Source organism: Pinus tabuliformis, chromosome 2_1, assembly GCF_031772625.1.
Source record: "Pinus tabuliformis cultivar Carrire ecotype Pingquan chromosome 2_1, CPIR1, whole genome shotgun sequence".
Taxonomy (NCBI): domain Eukaryota; kingdom Viridiplantae; phylum Streptophyta; class Pinopsida; order Pinales; family Pinaceae; genus Pinus; species Pinus tabuliformis.
In genome coordinates this window covers 787193175-787213958 of record NC_142299.1, presented here as the reverse complement: position 1 = coordinate 787213958, position 20784 = coordinate 787193175, and the positions used below count along the sequence as shown (strand labels likewise).

Below are 20784 nucleotides of genomic sequence, written 5' to 3'. Positions count from 1 at the left end.
AAAATGATATAAAATATTAAAAAATATTTTAATATTAATTATAAATAAAATATATCAATGTCCACCTTATAAAATATTTTAATATCATTTATTTATATATAATAATCCAAATAAAACATAAATTTGATTCTCTTAATAAATATTAAGATGAATTAATTCGATACAAGGTAATCATTTAAATACTTTTAAAAGATTTTTTTTAATATTCCGTCAATTTAAAGTTAAGAGGAAAGGTTTCTCGGGCAATTCAAATCTCTTCCAAATCTATAATTTCAATTAATTGTTATTGGCATTATAATATTAAATAAATTTACTGAATTGTTATTAATATTATAATATTAAATATTTATTTGATATCTCTGAAAGATTTGATAACATGAAGAGCAAGAAATTAGATTGTATTAGAAGAAATTTCCATGCATGTTCATTTATGATTTTATAATTCAATGTAGTATTGATTTCTACAAGCCTTTTATGAATATTCTTAGCTGAAACACTAAACTATTTCTGTTCCTTGACTTCTGACTTTTCAACGAATTTCCAACGTAGGAGGAATAAATTTTGGGAGTTGTCTCTAATATGATTTTTTGGAGATTTCGGTGACGGAATCCGGCGGAAGAAATTGAGGTTAAATCTTGATTTGTTACAGTTAAAATGGTTTTTTAACTGTATATTTGGATTCAGCACCCTCGAAAACTGCTGGGACGCTTTCATTGTGCAAAAACTAGCTATCAAACTTAAGATTCCAATAAATTCCTGCCGGATTTCGACGGGAAAAACCCGCCGGGAAAGCTTTAAAAAAATTAGCGTTATAGACAACTGCTAAATTTTGTGGAACCGGGTGTCTGCATTTATTAGGTCCGGCGCATTTAATGGGGGTGATATTCCATTTTTTATACCTCTAAAGACCGATAATGCCGGAGGCGGCCAATATTTCCCCGTCGTTTCGCCATCAAAGATCAGCGATAATGGCGGAGGCGGCCAATATTTCGCTGTCGTTTGGCCTTGAAAGGGCAGCGATAATGGCGGAGGCGACCAATATTTCCCTGTCGTTTCGCCTTGAAAGGGCAGCGATAATGGCGGAGGCGGCCAATATTTCCCTGTCGCTTCACCTTGAAAGGGCAGCGATAATGGCGGAGGCGGCCAATATTTCCCTGTCGTTTCGCTGTCAAAGGTCACCGATAATGGCGGAGACGGATAATATTTCCCTGTCGTTTCGCCGTAAAACGTCAGCGCTGCTTTGATAGCCCACCAATTTGCCCCGACGTTCCTCCTTCCGTCCCGTTGTGCGCCTTTGACAGCCCAGTATATTCCACGCACATTCTTCCTGCTCTCGTCCCGCTTGAAGGGCTCCCATCGGCCGTCAATTTGGTGTCACCTTCCGTTTCACTCTTCTATCCTCGTCTTTGCAAAAGCATAAAGGCGTGGAATTTACTCCACCCATAGTGCTATATTTGATTTTTGTTTTTAAATTTAGTTATATAATATAGGTACGAAACGAAAATATTTTTAAGTTACATCTTTTCAATGTTAAATGTTTCGGACAAGAAATTCCGTACATCTTTTCAATGTTAAATGTTTCGGACAAGAAATTCCGTCCTCCGATTGCTGGTATTTGATTTTTATTTTTTAATTTGATGCATATAAGTTTGAAAATTGAATTATTTTATTTTTTATTTTGATAAAAGATAATACAGAGATATAATTATAATTCGGTAGTCATATAAGGGTGGCACAAGTTAGAGGGGTTATTTTTGTTTCGATAAAAAAATAGTTTTGTTTGGTGCATGCAATTAATAATTAAGTTGAATATCTAGTTTTTTTTAAGAGGGATTAGAATTAGTAATAGCCAAAAAAATCTCAAAAATAAATGTTTGGAGATTCATTGATTGTTATTTGACAGATGTTGAAAGTAAAGGATCACAAAATTATGTTCTCTTTCCAATATTGTGTGCCACAACTATAATGATTTGAGCAAATTAAATTCTTTCATGTGCTTAGTCATTTGAATTTAACTACTCATTCATTAGCAAATCAAAAAACTATGGGTCCTTGGAAATTGATAGAAGGTTGATTATAAACTCTCTCTTACTATGGATATAATGGGAAAATCCCACAAGCATAATACAATACATAAATACACTATGAGTTGAATACAAGGCCAAATACTTAAGGAAGGAAGTTGCATGTCTGATTAAATGTGAACCAAGTGGACTCAAACATGCACACTAGTGCTTGCAATGAAAGTTTGGCAACCCATATTAATTTCACAACCTCGAAGACTAGCAATATGGTGGCCATGTCTAAATTGATATAACATAGCAGTTGCTCAGATCTTCGTGCACACATTAGTGGCACCAAAGTTTATTAATTCAAGTCGGGAATGGGGTTGTCAATGTGGGAAGGGCCTCGACTTTGTTAATACATTCGATTCCTTGCATAATGAAATTACCCGCACTCTCCCTCCATATCATTTGCAATTAACCAATGCTCAAAGCAATCTAGATATGGATTTGGTAATCTCATGATTAAATGCATTAGGGTGGTGGATCAGAGATATAGTAGGATATAATAGGATGGGCATTTCTCATACCTACACAATGCAATGTTATGTTGCTGAGTGATTTTGACAGAGAGTCCTGGTGGATATTAAGAAATGGATTAACCTTGTCGCTCGGTGTTATTCACATTCGAGCACGCATTGTATCAAAATTAAGAGCCCAAAAAAGTGAGCCACAGAGTGGATTTGTAGGAGTAGGGAAATAGAGATCTCCTATGGTGGACCGTGGACCATCTACCTATTGGAATGAGTAGGAAAAATTGAACCAAATCTTGGAAAGGATCTTAGAAGTAGTGGAAGGGATTTTGATTTTTTTGCTGCAAAGGAATGCAAATAAGAAGAAGGAAAGGAAAACATACCAATTGTTAATGGACACTAAACCTGCACTGTTGTAGAGTCAAATGGAGAAACTCCAATCTAAAGTGCGAACAAAATTCGCAGCAATGGATGTCAAATTGGTAGAGGCTGAAGAGAATTACAATAGTGGAGCTCAATTTACCTTGGAGTGAAGGACCAACAAAGAAAAATGCTAAGAGAGCCCACAGGGCAACAACAACAGGACAAGGTTGACAATTTGAATTGCAAGGAGAAGCTAGAAAGGTAGGGTTGTTAGTAGCCAAAATTTTACTATTTGTTGAAACCTTTTGATGTTATGTAGGTATATACTACTCTTAGGAGTTTTTGCAAATATTATAGTGGGAACTTGTTTAGAATATCTACAAAAAAGTGCCATAAGCATAAGCTAGAAATATTTTGGTCTTTTTGAATATAGTAACAATGTGGAGCATGGGGGGCTTTGTAAGGGTTCTGACCAAGAAACCAAGATTTTTTATTAATATCAAATCACCGCCCATTCTTTTGACAAAAAAAACTAGCATAGATATATAAAGGAAATGACTAGTAAATGCTATTAAGTATCCAGGGTAAATTAAAGAATCTTCCATATATTCAATGCAAATGATAATAGGTGTAGGGATCTTATGGAGAGTCTCCCTTAATGAGCATAAACTTTAGACTTCATCATTATTAACCTGTCTATCATAATACTGTCATGTATCAGCATAATTGTTAGATCATGAAATCAAACTATATTAAGTTCTAAAACATATATCCATCATGGAAATAACACATTAGCAATAGCTACTTCATCATAACTTATGAACACGACATCATTAAATTTCATCAAGGGTTAAAGTCATATGATTAGGACAATTGACAGGTGTATCATCAAAGATCATGAATACAATATCACTTACATAGCTTAGTCCATCAAATCAAGGCATCCAAATTTACTACATTGTCAAAATTAATAAGCCAAGGCCAACAAGGGGATGTTGAGCAACAATATTATTGTTACACTTCTATCATCATGGTTATCATGCTTTCCACAAGCATTAATAATAGTATCAAGTCACTATATCAAAAACAATGTATCTATCTTGCATCATGAAATCTAGAAATTCATCATGTAAGATACTTTTCCAAGTATACCAATATACCAAAAATCAATGTTTCTAAGTAGCTTTCCTATGACTTAATAAAAGGTAAGATACTTGTCCAATACCAAGTGCACCATCTCATAATAAGTACCATGAATGAAACTTACTTTCATATGCATGCATGAGTCAGTTTTGAAAGTGATATTCTCATCATACTTTAGGGCTTACCTGGCCATCAATATTGCAGCTGAAACATTGAAGCAATATATCATACGTACTTTGTAGTATTCAAATGCATGTGCACCTTCTTATTTGACTTAGGTCGTTGTAGCACTTTGCTTTCCTTTCATCAAGTGCCTCTTTTCCTTTTCCAACACTAGTTCTTCTTTTCCTGTACTAGCCACGATCCGCAAGAAGGATTCACTTATCACAACTCATCAGGAGGTTAGAAGTATCCAAATACTCAAATATACATTCAAGAAGTATAAGTAATAATCAAAGCAATAAACTAAATTAGGAATAGAATCACAAAGAGGTAACATAAATCTAAAAGGTACTTATCTTAATGAAAGGTGAGTTCTTCCTCTTGAACCAACCTTCAAGAGTCATGAATGCTCATTGACCGTATAACATTGATGCCTTGAATCAATCCATTCATCAACTTCAACAATAATTAGGCCTAGTTGAGACTATCCCATCAAAGGCTAAATCAAACCTATTACAGTTACTTGAACATCCTGCCACTACTCATGCTAGGGTTTCTACAATACATTTCTCAAATCTTTTGTCATAATCCAGGGTTTCTTCCAAACCCTATCCTGATAATATCCATCAAACCCTAATAACTAAATTGCCTATGGTTACCTTCAAACCCTAGTATTCTTTTTGGTCTCCACCATCTTATGTTGTTTCCATCAATGGTCTCTTCTTAGGGGTCATTTGAATGGCTTTTCTTTAGCCCACCTCTAATACCATGTTAATTTTTCTTAGGGATAAATTTTTCTTTGCTTTGATAATTGCATTTCATTATTTCTGTATAAATTCATCCCACAACAACTTAACATTACTCATATTTACATCATTATTTAGCAACATATGCAACTATATAGAAAGAAAAATATCGTCATCAATGCAACAAAACATAAAGAAACAATAGGAGAAAAGAATTCACACATAGAGACATTAAGTTTGGTTGGAGACGAGGGAAAAACCACTTTGGGGAAAACCTTTCAAATTCTTCTTCTTATTAGATTGTCATTGAATGATTCAAGAAAAGAGAGTACAATGATCCAAATTAGCAACCATAAACCTTTTTAGCAAAATAAACTAAAAAATATCCATGAGATGAACCCAACAATGCTAATACTAAAAAACCTTACTTCAAAAGCATGCAATCAACTGTAACTATTTGCGGTTAAATGTCGAACCTATCTACGGTTAAATGTCGAACCTATCTACGGTTAAATGTCGAACCCTGTGGTCAACGAGTGGAATATGTGCTCAACTCATAAAACCAAACCCTAGGTCCCATTGCTGAAAGGATTCAAGCACATGGATGAGCCAACCTATGTGCTCTTGTAGTTGAAAATTGTTTGTTACAAGCCTATGGTTATGACCCATAAATAAATTTTTTATGATAATTATAAAAAATATTTCAAAATCAACTTTTTATATATATAGATATTTATAAAGATATTACTTCAACAAAATACAAAATGCCCTCCCTAGTTACATGGATTTTACCCATAGCATTCAAAATTAATATTAAAATGAAAACATATGAATAAAATATTTTAGTGTTTACCTCAATTAAAATATTCAATATTAATCAATATATATGAGAAAATTAAACATAAATTTGAATTTGTTTTAATTTTGGAAATCAAAGGTTAAGATGAATGAAATTCACAAAGATAGAGTTTTAAATTTTACACTATTAAAAACAATATACAATTCTAAAAAATTGAATTTTTATTTTTGTTTTTCGTTGGATTTTTTTTTTAAGGATGGTTCACAGATATTGGATGGTCATGGTCGTTACATCCACGGGAAAAATCCATCGAGGGAGATCAACCCGAAGGGATCTACCCTTCCCTACCGGCCGGCGTAACTCCATGGAGTCGAAGAAATTTGACACTGTGACCTCCCAACTCGCGAGAAACTTAGCAACGCAAACTCGACCAACTAAAATAACCCTGAAACTAATTCTCCTCAAACTCAAATTTATAATTTTAATTGATAATTATTAATATTATATATGTTTTATATATCTTTATGAGATTTAATAACATTCTCGTTTCCGAAAACGACACAACATGAACAGATTGTATCAAAAGAAATTTCCACGCACTTATTGTAACTTCCATGAACGTTCACGTATAATTGAATGTACTATTGTGCGACTCTTTAAAGTAGCTTTTTATGAAAAGTTTTAAGTGTGTAAAAACCTACCTCACATAACTCTTTTTTCCCTTAATTTATAACCAACCACGCACGCACCAAACAAGTTGTGGAAACAGTGAACCATCTTTGTTCCTTGACCTCTGACTTTTCAATAGCAGATATATGTAAAAACATTCCTCACATAACTGTTTTTTTCCCTTAATTTATAACCACGCACACACCGGGCACTCTCCTCCAAAGAACTTGCGCTCTATCAATTTCACGTTGTTTCTTTAGCCTTTCCCTTATCATTTTCATGGTGTTTCTCGATCTTCCGATTTTCCCGATTTTTCCGATTTTATGAATGTCTAATTTAATAGATGATATATATATAGAAATATTTTTTGATAAATATAGAAATATGGTGTTTCTTGATCTTACCATTTTCGGGTTGTGTTTTTGAACGTCTAATTTAATTTAATAGATTATATATATATAAATCTTTTTGATAAATATAATAACATGACGAATCTCCAATGTCTGCATCTAAGCTGAGCTGCGACGCATTCAATGGAGGTGGTATTCTATTACATCTACAGTACTATAACGCGCGACCCTGTTATTTCTCTGTCGTTTCCAAAATATGATTTAAATACGATGATGATGTCTAATTTAGTATATGATGATGATGTCTAATTTTTCTGTATCTAAGCTGAGGTGCGACGCATTCAATGGAGGTGGTATTCTATTACATCTACAGTACTATAACGCGCGACCCTGTTATTTCTCTGTCGTTTCCACGTGAACGTTAGTAGTAGTCGATTGTTTTTTAAGTTATTCTGTTAATATTTTAATAATTTTAGTATAGATTTTTGTAAATTTAAATATAATTGTCAAATTTCAAAATCTTTAGTAACTAAAAGATTTATTTTTGATAATCATTTTTATGTAAAAACATGATTTAAATACTATTGTAAAATCTATTTATTTATTTTAACCGAAATTCCAAACATTTTTTACAATTCACTTGTCCGAAGGGTTAGCACTACGCGTGCAGCCCACGGTCCACCCATTTCCTCCTGACGTCCCGTTTTGCGCTTTTGACGGCCCAGTATATTCCACGCACATTCCTCCTGCTATAAAAGACCCCATCCACTTTCAATTTAGTGTCACCTTCCTTTTCACTTATTCCATCCTTGGCCTCTCCATATCTTACGCAATGGAGAATCCTGAAATCTCTGCAACAGGGGGGTGGTGGGTACACGCCATTCCTTTTTTCACAAGGATTGGAGTACGTGATTATTTTTCACATTCCAATGCGCATGTTTTTTCATGGGATCTATGGCCTCTCTATATGGCACTGCTCATCTCTGCTGTTTGCGCTCATATGGTCTCTTGGTTCCGCCCTGGATGCTGTGCATGGGATGCGAGACACAAGAAAGGCACCGCAATTCCTGGCCCCAAAGGATGGCCGATAATCGGAAGCCTCATGGACATGAGCGTCGGCCTGGCTCACCGAAAGCTTGAGTATCTGGCTCGTCTCCATGGCGCCAAGAAACTCATGGCGTTTAGCTTGGGCTCAACGCCAGCAGTGATTACATCGGATCCTGACGTGGCCAGAGACTTGCTCGGCTCCCCTCACTTTGCAGACCGACCGCTCAAACAATCCGCGCAGCAGTTAATGTTCGGCAGGGCGATGGGATTCGCGCCTAATGGTGATTATTGGCGACTCCTGCGAAGAATTTCTGCTACTCATCTCTTCTCTCCACGCCGAATTGCGGCGCATGAGGTCGGTCGTCAGGCGGACTCCATGACAATGCTTTCCGACATTCGACACGAATCTATTATCAACGGTGGTGCCGTCCAGCTTCGACGACACGTTCAGAAAGCTTCACTCAATAATATAATGGGAAGTGTCTTTGGTCAACGGTCCTTCGATGTTCAGACTCACAAGATTCTTGGCGAGATGGTCAACGAGGGCTTCGAGCTCCTTGGAGCATTCAACTGGGCTGACCATCTGCCATGGCTACGAGTGTTCGATCCACTCAGAATTCACAGCCGCTGCGCTCGCCTTGTCCCGCGTGTTACATCTTTTGTCAAAAACATCATCGAGGAGCACCGACAGAGGGACGACGCGGCTGACCTAGACTTTGTCGATGTCCTCCTTTCTCTCCAAGGAGAAGACAAGCTCGACGACGACGACATGATTGCAGTTCTATGGGTATCATGACTAAAAACTTTACTATTCTTTCGATAAATTTACAGTTTCAATTTTAAATTTCTTTTGGTCCAATCACTGAGAGTGGAAGTGGGTCTCAAATAAAGAGTCTTATTCATTAAATTGGTGTTTTTTTTTTTTTTTTTGTGTATTCTGTCTTGACGGTGAACTTACAATTAGATAATAATAATAATAATTTGACATCTGTATAGGAAATGATCTTCCGCGGCACAGACACAACCGCTTTGCTTACAGAATGGACAATGGCAGAGCTGTTGGTGAACCCACAAGTGCAGGGCAAAGCTCACGCCGAGCTCGACGCGGTTGTCGGGCGCAACAGAAACGTAAGGGAGGACGACATCGAGAAGCTCCCGTATCTTCAAGCGGTGGTGAAAGAGTCTCTGAGAATGCATCCGCCGGGGCCTCTCTTATCATGGGCCCGCCTCTGCACGGAGGATTGGCACATGGAAAACGGGATGTGCGTTCCGGCGGGAACGACAGCAATGGTGAACATGTGGTCCATTACCCACGACCCGGAGATCTGGGAACGTCCACATCAGTTCCGTCCAGAGAGGTTCCTCCTGTCTGAAGGTGGACAACATGTAGATGTACGAGGAAACGACTTACGGCTTGCGCCTTTTGGTTCAGGTCGGCGAGTGTGCCCGGGTAAGGCTCTCGGACTCAGGACGGTTCACCTGTGGATGGCTCAATTGCTTCATAATTTCACATGGTTGCCTTCTCCTGACCATCCGGTGGACCTCACCGAGATGCTTAAACTATCATGCGAAATGGCAACGCCCCTTACAGCCATGCCCCTGAGTAGGATCCCTGTTGGTTCCACTTAACAACCACCCAGCTCTCCCTCCACCCAGCTCTCCCTCTGTGATTCAGACTCCTCGTCTTTGTCATTTGCTGCTTTTTAAACTCTCTCACATGTAGAGTCATAATAGTACAATTCCCTAATTACAGCCATAATAGCATAATTCCCTAATTACACCCACCACGTTACATACAAAAACAGCTTCCAGTAATTTTCTTTTCAGTCGTTAAATATACGACATACATGCCATACTGTAATCCATTTCGAATATAAGACATACATGCCATACTGTTATCCATTTCGATTTTGTACAGGTAATTGTAAATATATTATCTTTCCCTAAACTTTGGTCAAACTTCCCTCAAATGCGTGGATTTCTGTTCAGTGCCATATTTGATTTTTGTTTTCAATATTACTTAGATAATATGTAAATATATTACCATTCCCTAATCTTTGGAAAAACTTACATCAAATGCGTGGATTTCTGTGCATTGCTGTATTTGATTTTTGTTTTCAATTTTACTTAGATATTACTTTTATTAGCCAGAAATATTTTCTCTTTAATTTATAACTTTTAAATGGTAAATGTTTTATACTACAAATTTCGTACTCCGATATTGCCGGTATTTGGTTTCTATTTTTAGTTCACCTCTATATCTACGAAACTGGATTATTTCATTTTCTACTTATAATTATAATTAATACTAAAGTTTATAGTTGGAGGAAGGTATGTGGAAGAATAGGTTTTTCCCTCATACCTATCAACCTTCAATATTGGTGAACGAATGTCCCTCATCACTCATTTCATTAATTGAAATGAGCATCCCTCTATTTAATTTCACTTTGTCTATATTATGGTTGTACCTTTTTATGAACCACCTTTTAATCATACACGTTTTAGAATTTATGTTTTGAGTTGTTTATTTAAACCATAATTATTTAAATAATAATTAGTAGATGTTATATAGTAAGTTAATGTTTGGTTTATTACTTTTAGGTGTTGTTAGTTGGATAAGGATAAAATGATATTCAATAAACAAAACGAAAAATCAATAAGCTTGTCATTAACTTAATGCATTTTGGATAATATTTTCTTTTTCAAAATAATAAGCTATTTATCTTGTCCTTACCTTCACAATTCTCCACAAAACCCAATCTTGTGTTATGACGTGAAATGTGTGGTGAGGTAATCTATACTCTCACTTCCTCCTTGCACTCTCATGAGAGCATCCAAGAGAGTGATTTTATGGATTAATTTTTCTAGGGTGGTAGCTGGAGGGTGTATTTTTGTATCTACTTTACCTAGCACTTAGAATCAATAAGAGAAAGGTATTGTTCCTATGCATTAATGTTTTAATGCATTCATCTTAATCATTGATGTTCCAATGTAATGTATTATTATGGAGAGTCTCATTTACCAATGTAAGTGTGAGTTGTAATCACATGAGTGTCATTATCATCACAATTATAATAAGTTATCTTATTGTTCTATATATAAGAATATCTTGCATTAATAAAGATATAATAAATTTCTCTTCAGAAAAAATTGTCTTCCTTATCTTAATGTTTGTACATTTTTATTGGAACCAATGATGAAATCTCGCTTGCCTTCCATACTCTTTTTCCTTTCTGCTTTATAGTAATATATTTTAATATAATTATAAAATAACAAAAATATTTTTACATGACTTTTGATATACTTTATTACTATTTATTTACATTTTAACTAATGTAATCAATTCTTTTGTTATATATATTCATTTATTTATATATTTTTTATATCTTTAACATATTTTTGGACAGTCACATTATTGAAGTGGTTGATAAAAATATATTAGTATGAATTTCTATATTTTGAAATTAATGATGTCTATTGGGATATGAAAAGCGGAAGGCGATACCATTTTATTAATGTAGTTGTGTTATTTGACAAATAGTGAATTATTATTAACATTAAACATAGTTAACTAAAATTATATGATTCTTATTAGCATTAAATATAATTAATTAAAATTATCAATATTTATTTATAAATAACTATGGTAATATAATTATAAGACAACAAAATTCAATTGAGACAATTTTTAATATATTTTATTAATATTTATTTACATTTTACTTGATACTCTAATAAATTTTCATATATATAAAAATATAATAAAAAAAACATTAATAATACAAAACAACATAGTTTATATAATAACATAACTTGTTTGGAAGATCTTCTCTCCCTATTTAACATGCAGCCATGCTCTGATTATTCAACTTGTCCTGAGGATGAACCAGGCTCGTTGGTTCGAAACGTGTTGACAAAAGTATTATAATGTGATTTCTGCTGAAAAATCTTTTCAAAAACTTGATATGGATCATAGAAGCTTAAATTCAACAACATATGACTCAATTTTTTTATTTTTCATACCCACCTTGATTTAATAATTTTTCCCAAACAAACCATAAAAATTAAACGATCATAGCTATGAAAACCAAATCAAGATTTTTTCCATGAAACTTTATAACAAACCATCAAAATTAAAATATTGTAGCTATGAAAAGCAAATTAAACACTAATAACTATGAAAACCTCCTCTTACGATTGACCATGGAATTAAAAATTAAAATTAGTTTGAATATTTGGATTTATGAGCCATTTCACCTCGAAGTAAGGTAGAGGAATCTAGAGAAAATACCTGACTACCCTAATCCTTGGATTCCCTAGCCACTCTCTGAGCCATGGACTATTTATAGCTCTCTCAATCAGAATCAATCACTTATGAAGAAAGGACCCTTCAAGATATAAAGTAATATAATTATAATTATTGGATGTGTTAAAAAGAATTGTTCGACATCGGAAAGAGTTGTCATTCATCTCATTACTCATTAATAATAGTAACGTAGATAAAAGAAGGATGGTTTCTTAAAGAATATTTTTTTAAAAATTCATGGCAAAATTTACCGTCTTTATTAGAATGTACAAAAGTTGCAGATCTTGTCGTAAACCATTTATTTTGTGGTAGAGCAATATTTATAAAGATGTTCAATTTTGTAAAGAAGAAGATTAAAAAATTGCAATAGATTATGTGTAGAATTTTTCCTTCGTTCATAATCATTAAGGTAAATTTAGGTAAATTTATTATAATTTTATAATGACTCTTTGAGTCAGGCTTTTTTATTCCCTCTATTTTCACAGAGAGATCCAGTACATATTATATTTTGTTGAATATCTTTTTAAGATTATTAATTTATATTTAAAAAATAGTTTGATTAATATTTATAATATTTAAGAAGGATTTATATTTAGTTAAATATATATGTAAATAGAATTAGATTTATATGTATAGTTAAATTTACTTTCTTTCATATATATTAGTAAAGTTTGATATATATATATATATATATATATATATATATATATATATATATATATATATATATAAATTTGAAATTTGTTGGATTCATTTTTTTATCTAGTTTTAATAAGGTTAAGTGAGATTAATTTCAATGTTGAATGGAAGAATTTTTTGTTTATTTGTGAGATGTAGAGTTACCAAGTTTATGTAAATTTAGTTAAAACTAGATACTCTATAAGATAGTTTTTAACTTTAGGTTCTTAAATATAATGGAATATACTCAATATTTTCTAAATATGCATGCATGAGCATATCAAGAATACACATACATGCATATTTAAAAAACAATGAGTATGTCAAGAATCATAGTGATGAGGAAAAAAAGTGTGGAAAGACCTTGCTATTGCCCTCTTTGCGTAAATGTAGAAGAATTGATGGAACATTTGCTCAATTATTGTTCGTTTACGGAAGGAGCGTGGGATTGAAATATCTATTTTTTGCTATTGGTAAGTGGAAACAAGATGATTTATTTAGTTGTTTGTCATGCTTGGTGCCTAACCATTGGATTTATTATATGGAATGTGTGGAAGGAAAGAAATGCTCACATTTTCTAGGATCAGAAGAAGGTGATTTCAGTGATCAATGATTTGGTGATTCACAATATTCATGAAACTATTTTAGCTACTTCTTAGTTTATGGAAGATTGGAAGGTGGATGATCATGAGGCTTTGATACTTACTAGGTTGAATTTACACCAAAATATGACTACATTTGTAGCTAAACATGATTAGATGGTGGTGCCTTCATCTAACTCCTCTTATGCCCCTCCTCCTACATGTTTTATTAAATTCATCTTCAATAGATTTTCTAAGGGAAACCTAGGAATTGTTGGGTTTGATGGTATTTTCCAAGATTCAAATAATAATTTACTACGTCTCTTTTCTCAAAGTTGTGGTTTTAGGAGCAATAATTTGGCAGATTTTTTCGCTGTGGAGGAGGGTATTTTGATACCCATTCATGAGAACTATCTTCTACTACAAGTTGATGGGGATTCCCAAGTGGTGATCAAGTGTATCCAACACCTACTTAATGGGAAACCTCTAGGGAAAATTGTATGGAGTTTGTGTTTGAAGGGTGTTGTTGGGTGAATTAGTGCATTGTTTCCAAAGGTGGATTATTTACTAGCCTCCCATACCAAGCGAGTTTGGAATATGGTGATTGATTTCCTAGTGAATTTAAGTTGTAGATCTAGACAAATGGTGTTCGATGATGTTTGGCCTCCTTCCATTTTAAGTGGGGATATCTAGCAAACCCAAGCTTTGTTCGGTAATGATAACCTCTCCCCCAATGGAGGTGTTATTACAAGTGCTAATGATGCCTCCCTGTAAGGGGATACCTCTATACAACTGTCTCAAATATGTTATGGCATGTCAAAAGGTTGGTTGAGGGCATTGGAAGGTGTACGGAAAGTTTACTTGTTATAAATGTTGGCTTATGTCTTTGGGGTGGTGGAAGTACATACCCTGTGAGAAAGGAGGTGAGGATGCATCCTCACCCTCATTTACCTTTGATCGATTAGTGTTGTTGTTATTTGTTTATCTATTGCATGTGAGTGCAATTAGGTTTCTTTAGGAGTTTGCGTCCTTTGTCGGGAGGATGATAAGGCGTAAAGACATATTGTGTACCTTATTTTACTAATTGTCTTTAAATAATGCTACTCTGGTTATGCTCCATTGCCTCCTTGCATCTAGTAAGACTATTGTTTGGTTTGCTATTGTGTTGTACATTTTCATTTGTTTTTTGTTGAGTTTATTAGGATGATATCTGGTGTATAATCTTGGTGAATTTGGTCTTCAACCTTGTTTTTTTTAATTGTGCCTTTATATTTCATAGGGGTGTTATATTACTTGTAAAGTGTCGGCTCTGTTGGGTTTTAGCTAGTTTCTTTTCTAAGAACTCCTTGTTATTTATTACTGGGCATCCTTTCCTCTTATCTCAGGGATATCCTTTTTATTTTGTTTCAATCCCAATTTGGGTAGGAAATTATATACTATGGGGAGGGAAATTGGTCATGTTGTGAGTTTGGGTTCTAGTTTTTATAATTGTCTAGTTTAGTTATGGGGGCTTTAGAGTCCTATGTTGTTTAGTTTTCCTAAATTTGATTATTTGCTTAAATTTGGCCCTCTTCCGTGGCGCCGGGGGGATGATTTATTGGTTTTGAGGTCAAGGGAGAAAGGTTTTTTGGTTTATCCATCCTCTTATTTTGCAGGTCATAATTCATGTCCCTTTTTAGTTTGCTCTCCTATTACATCCATCACTCCTTGGCATCAAATAATGATAAATAAGAGGGGTGGTATGGGTTATGTTGGCTATAAGTGAACATGGGCTTCTACATTTGAATATGTTTGAACATTTTTTGATGTGGTCCCTCTTGAAGTGTAGAGATAAATTCTTCTTTTGGAAGAAAAACAATTGAGGACCACCCCTACCATTCTGATTTTGAGCTTTAGATGACAGGTTCAAACTTGCAAAGTTTCTCGAACCTAGGTCGATTTCATAAGAAGAGAATCCATTTCTTGTAATCCCTCACCTTGCAACAACAAATAGATACATTGTTCTGTTTAATATCAATTTTTTGGACTGGAGGATATTAAGCATTTGTGGAATCTACGGTTTTGTCTTGATAATGTTGATTCAAGACTTGCTTGGGTGGAAGGTTTTCTTGTGTCGGCTTCTACCTCTAGGGATATGACCAATCCTCTTGGTGATCCTTGCGATGATATCGACCCACCTATTGATAACGTTTAGGACCTTACCATCATTTCATCGGATCAAGATTAAATTCTAGGAAAATGTTTTTTGTCTCTCTTTTTATATTTACGTTACCACATTGTTGATGGACCTTCTTAGATCTTGTTTTGGTTCTTGATGGGTTTAGAGTGCGTTTTCTGCTCGCCATAAGGACTGGTGTTTTTATTGTGCATATTAGACACATTAATTGTTGGTTCTTGTTAGGTGAAATCTCTCATTTAAAAATTATGGCGCATATATGCTGGTACTCTTTGGTTACTTTTTGGAGTTATTCTTGTGCTGCCTCTTGACAAGGTTTTTTGTTTGTTTAGTTATTCATGTCTCGAAGCTTGGTAGCCACATTTCTTTTTTGTGTAATGGAGGTGTTGTTTGTAGGGAGGGTGTGGCTGGCCTTTGGGACCATAGTTGGTTGGTAGGATGGATGGTCGGTTTGGGACACAGATGTTGCTATAGCTTGTTTTGAAAAGGCTAAATATATTTTTGTGCCTGTATGTGTCTTGATCAAATAATTTTTTTTTTGTCTTGGTGCAGTCATCGCTTTCGAGCTGTCAAGGTTAATGGTCTAGTTAGTTTTGCTTTTATTGTTGTCTTTCTTGGTCAAATTATGATATTATTTAATGTTGGTGAATGTTTTGGTGGAGGCTAGTGATTTCGGATGTATCCATGATGTATGTTTTCTTTGATTAATAGAAAACGCTTTCCAACAACTTAAAAAAAATCAAGAATCATGGTAGAAGGTTATCCTTAAAATAGTGGTTCACTTTTCAAATAATATAATTGTAATATTTACATTCCCATATTTATGGAAGTATGTTGGTTTTTAAGCACATGGTAAAATTATAATGATTATGATATGCTAGTTCTATGTATGAAGTTATTTTAAAATAGATAAATAAAAGTATATGACCATTATATAATTTCAATTATATTGGAATATAAGAAATATTTGATATCATGAAGATATTATAAAAATAAATTATTAAAAAATTAAAAAAATAAAAACATTTTAATAATTTAGATATAAAGATGATTATTATATTAATTTGATAAATTCATTATTCATCATTTTAATTATTAATTATTCTTTTTCCTTTTAATTTTTTATTTAAGTTTTAGTTAGCTTTCTTTCATGGATTTAATTATTTTTTATTATTATTATTTTGAAATTTTTTTATTTCTTAACTTTTTTTAAACATTGAAAATAAATAAATTTTACATATTTAACTTTGTTAGAATAAGTTTTCATTTATGACAAAGGAAAACAAGATGATGGGAGATTGTTAGAATATGTTGTCAAAGAAGTTGTTTACTGATGTCAAGTTTTGATATGTTGTCATTGTCAAAGGTGTTGTTGGCATAAGGCTGATGTCGGACAAGTATTGACAAAGGTGTTTTCAATAGATCAATGGTATCACAGAAGGATTGACAAGCATGCCAAAGGAGGTTATGGAAAGATAAGAAATGGTTGCAACAATAATGAAGATCAATTCAAAGAATAGTAAGAAAAATAATTGTTAAGGTGCTGAGATTTTGGATCCATTTCTAAAATAGTAGATCACCTCAAATGTAGTTGGAACCCATTTAGATGGATAGAGCTCTAAAAGAGCTTTTCAATGGTATATAGAAGTTAGCAAAAGGCCTTCCGAATCACAAGTTATTTCCAGTCAAAGGTGAGAACCCCCAAAGTCAAAGTAATAGAGCTAAGTTAATGAAGGACAAATTTGGAGGAAGTTAAGTTTGGCGTTGCAGTAAAATCTGGAAGAGTTTGTTAGCGATGCTACTAACCAATGGTCTGGGTGAATGTGGCTTACAATGCAGTGGTACAATAAGTTTCTATTGGCCATTGCTAGAGGCCCCCATGATAGCTCATAACGATAGAAATTCCTTAAATTGTTTCAAAGTTGCTCATAAGGGGAGCCCTGGGGATGACGGGAGCCCGAGAGGATGTGAGTAGTGAAAAACATTCACTTTGACTAGTAGAGTTCAGACTATATAGCTTATCCTAATAGATGTACGTCAGAAGGATCCAAAGTTGAGTGTAAATGTGAGGCCGAGGATGACGTAGCTCCAGGCAGAAGTGGATAGTCCACACAATGACGACAAAGGCTTTCCTTGGAAGAGTTCAATAGAAGGTGGTCCCTAGAGCCATGTCACCTTGGGAGGTCTTCCCCATAATAAATAAGGTGCACACATAATTAAAAGTTGGGGATGATGTAGGGTCTCTGAATATGCCACAATGAGTAGTGAAGTCTTGGACCTAGTGGTTTTATGTTTTAATTGTTAATGAAGAAATTTGACAAAACCAAAAGCCTAAACCCTTTTCTCTCTCCTCATTGGCAAACATGTGGTAGTATTTAATTAGGGCATGATGATGTTAGAATGATGTCATACCTAGGGACATATTGTATGCATTTTCAACATTTTCAGGTGGTCAAATGGGATAAATCTTAGTAACATGTGTCACCACTCAGATGGCATCATGTGGCGACGGTGATGTGAACATGACATCACCCCGGATGGGATTTCCTAGAAGGTTCATAAGGTGTGCATGAAAAGTTTTGCTAGGATGACTAGGCGCTAGACATATGTGGTGAAAAGATCACCCTAGCTAGTCATTAATTGACTCACATGTGTGGAATTGGTTCCCACTAGGACACCTCATCTCGGTCCCTAGACCCCAAAAGGTTTCAAGTTAGTGTAGCAGAGGAATATTTGGGTTGATTTAGCATTGAAATGGTGGTATATAAGATCAGAGCCAAGAATCAATAAGAAGAGAGTTTGGACACGTCACCCCAGAGGCGACACCCTAGAAGAAAGCTAAATGGTGTAAGGTGAGGACTTTTAGGATGATTCAACATAAAAAATGGTGGCAGGTATAGTTGAAGTCGATGACCAATGAAAGGAGCACAAGAGAAGAGTGTCAGGCCCACTGAACATGTAATCTTGGAATGAAATAAAGATAGGGTTTAAAGCTTAAAGACTAGGATGTGGTTTTATGCGCAAGTGTAAAACCAAGGGCGCAAAAGAATTACAAAGTAAATAAGCAAATTGGGGCTTAAAGAGAAATGGGCATGCAGAGTTATAATGTTGCAGTGTTAAGGGATTTGTGCCATGTTTAAGGAATTCATGTGAATGAGTAGAAAACATAGTTTAAAGCCTTTTATGGGCTAAAAACAAAGCGATGGTGTTCCAGTTAAGAGGTTTGCCACGGAAGCAGGTTGAAAACTTAGAATTGGAGTTATACGCCATATTTGGTGAAGATGCACCAAATAAACAACACTAAAAATAATATAAAATATGCATGAATGAGTTGGCAGCGCAAATAGCGACATGGACATATCTAGAGACAAATTTGGCCGAATAACTAAATTTCAAGAAGTGCCAAATTTAGAAGCATCACTCCTAAATTCTGAAAATTTCCAAAATAACACAATTGAGTAGTTAAGCTCAACATTTCTTAGAGAGACAACAATTAAGAGTTACAAGACTTGGAGAGAATTTTTAAAAGACTTAATTGAAGAAGAAAAAATAAAAATTAAATAAATATTTATGCATGATGAATAACTTCAGGTAACTAAAGTTTTAATTCAAAAATATCATTCCAAATTCTTTATAAGTAGAATTGAACAACCAAGATGTTAGGTTGTTGGAGCAAATAGATGCATGATATCAATATATATCAGGGGTGAATCAAAGATAAATTTTGGTGTCTAAAAGGTGTTTGAGAAGGAAGAGAATGAATTGGTGAATGGTGTTTTGATGTATTCAAAAAAGATGTTTTTATGGTGAAAATAGTAATTGCTAAGGATTTAGGCTACTAGTGTGTTTGGTGGTTTGTTCAGTAACCAAAGATTGTTTAAGGTTATTTTTATGGTGTTTGTGGTGAGTGGATGAGGTGGGAAAATTATTTTTTTTATGAAAGAAATGGCCTATTGATTTGAGATTGAAAATGAATAGAAGATGGATCAACATGGTTAGCAAGTGGTAGCTTTCATTTCAGAGGCAGCAGTCCCTTTCAACAGGGGCAACAATCCCTTTTAGTTAAAATTGATAAATGAGAAAGGGAAATAGTTCCTTTCATCAGTGGATGATAAATGAGCGAAGGCGTTTGTCCCTTTTAATGATAACTAATAAATCAGTAGGGATAGAAGTTTCTTTCAGTAGTAGCCGATAAACATACAAGTCGAAGCTTGTGGTGCAATTATGTAATAGCAAGTTGAAGCATGCATTTTCCTAAGATATAAAAACAATATTGATGTCTTATATATATATATATATATATATATATATATATATATATATATATATATATATATATATATATATATATATATATATATATATATATATATATATATATATATATATATATATGTTGCACATGTGTATGACAATGATTATTATGTTATGTTTTACATATTGAGTTATGATGTTGATTACATTAGTGGTTGCTAAAGTGATTGAAAAGTATGAATTGTCAAGAGTTGTATAATTTGGTCACACTATTGACTCACCCCCCCCCCCCCCCCCCAGTAGTGTCTTGTTTTCCATCTTTGATAACAATTGGTATCAGAGCAACCAGGTTCCTTTAGGATCAGTGTAATATCTGGAAGGAAGATTAAGGAACATGGAGAATCAAGATTGGATTACCTCAGATGAAGTTCCATTTTTGTATGACTCAAATTAGATAACTTGGAAGGTAAAAATAAGAATCTTCTTGTAAGCTCTTGATTTGGATGTATGACTGGCTGTGGAGAATGGATTAATAGATAATGAGGTTGATGAAATATAAAAGGAGGAAATATTGAGAGGGTTTTCCAAGTCAGATCTTGAGAAAGTAATATGTTGTGAGACTACCAAAGAGACATGGAATGAGTTGCAACCCATCTATGATACAAACATACAAGATGCATGTGATGTCAAGAGAGTTTCTCTAAAGAATGGAGTAGTTAAAGATTCAAAGGGTATTGAAGATCATGAATTAGAGGATGATTCACATGTATTAAGAGGCCAAGTTGCTTATCAACACATAAATAATGTCGAGGAGATACAATCTACAAGTATGTTGTTGTTCTATTATTATTGTAGAACAATAGGCCATTTATCTTCAAGTTTCTCAATTGCAAGCTCTAATTAAAGAAATAATTCCTCATGTCGTTGTAGTGAAGAAGGAATTACTTTGATAGCAATAGAAGATCTAGATGTTG

At 34.1% G+C, this 20784-nt stretch overlaps 1 protein-coding gene across 1 annotated transcript; it reads left to right on the top strand.

Annotated features, from left to right (window-relative positions):
- The first annotated feature begins 7631 nt into the window (after window positions 1-7631).
- LOC149202951 (cytochrome P450 78A4-like) lies at window positions 7632-9659 on the top strand. The gene is made up of 2 exons (XM_089400076.1): window positions 7632-8602; window positions 8812-9659. The coding sequence occupies exons 1-2, from the start codon at window positions 7736-7738 to the stop codon at window positions 9442-9444; spliced, it is 1500 nt and encodes a 499-aa protein (XP_089256202.1). The 5' UTR covers window positions 7632-7735; the 3' UTR covers window positions 9445-9659.
- The last annotated feature ends 11125 nt before the right edge of the window (window positions 9660-20784 follow it).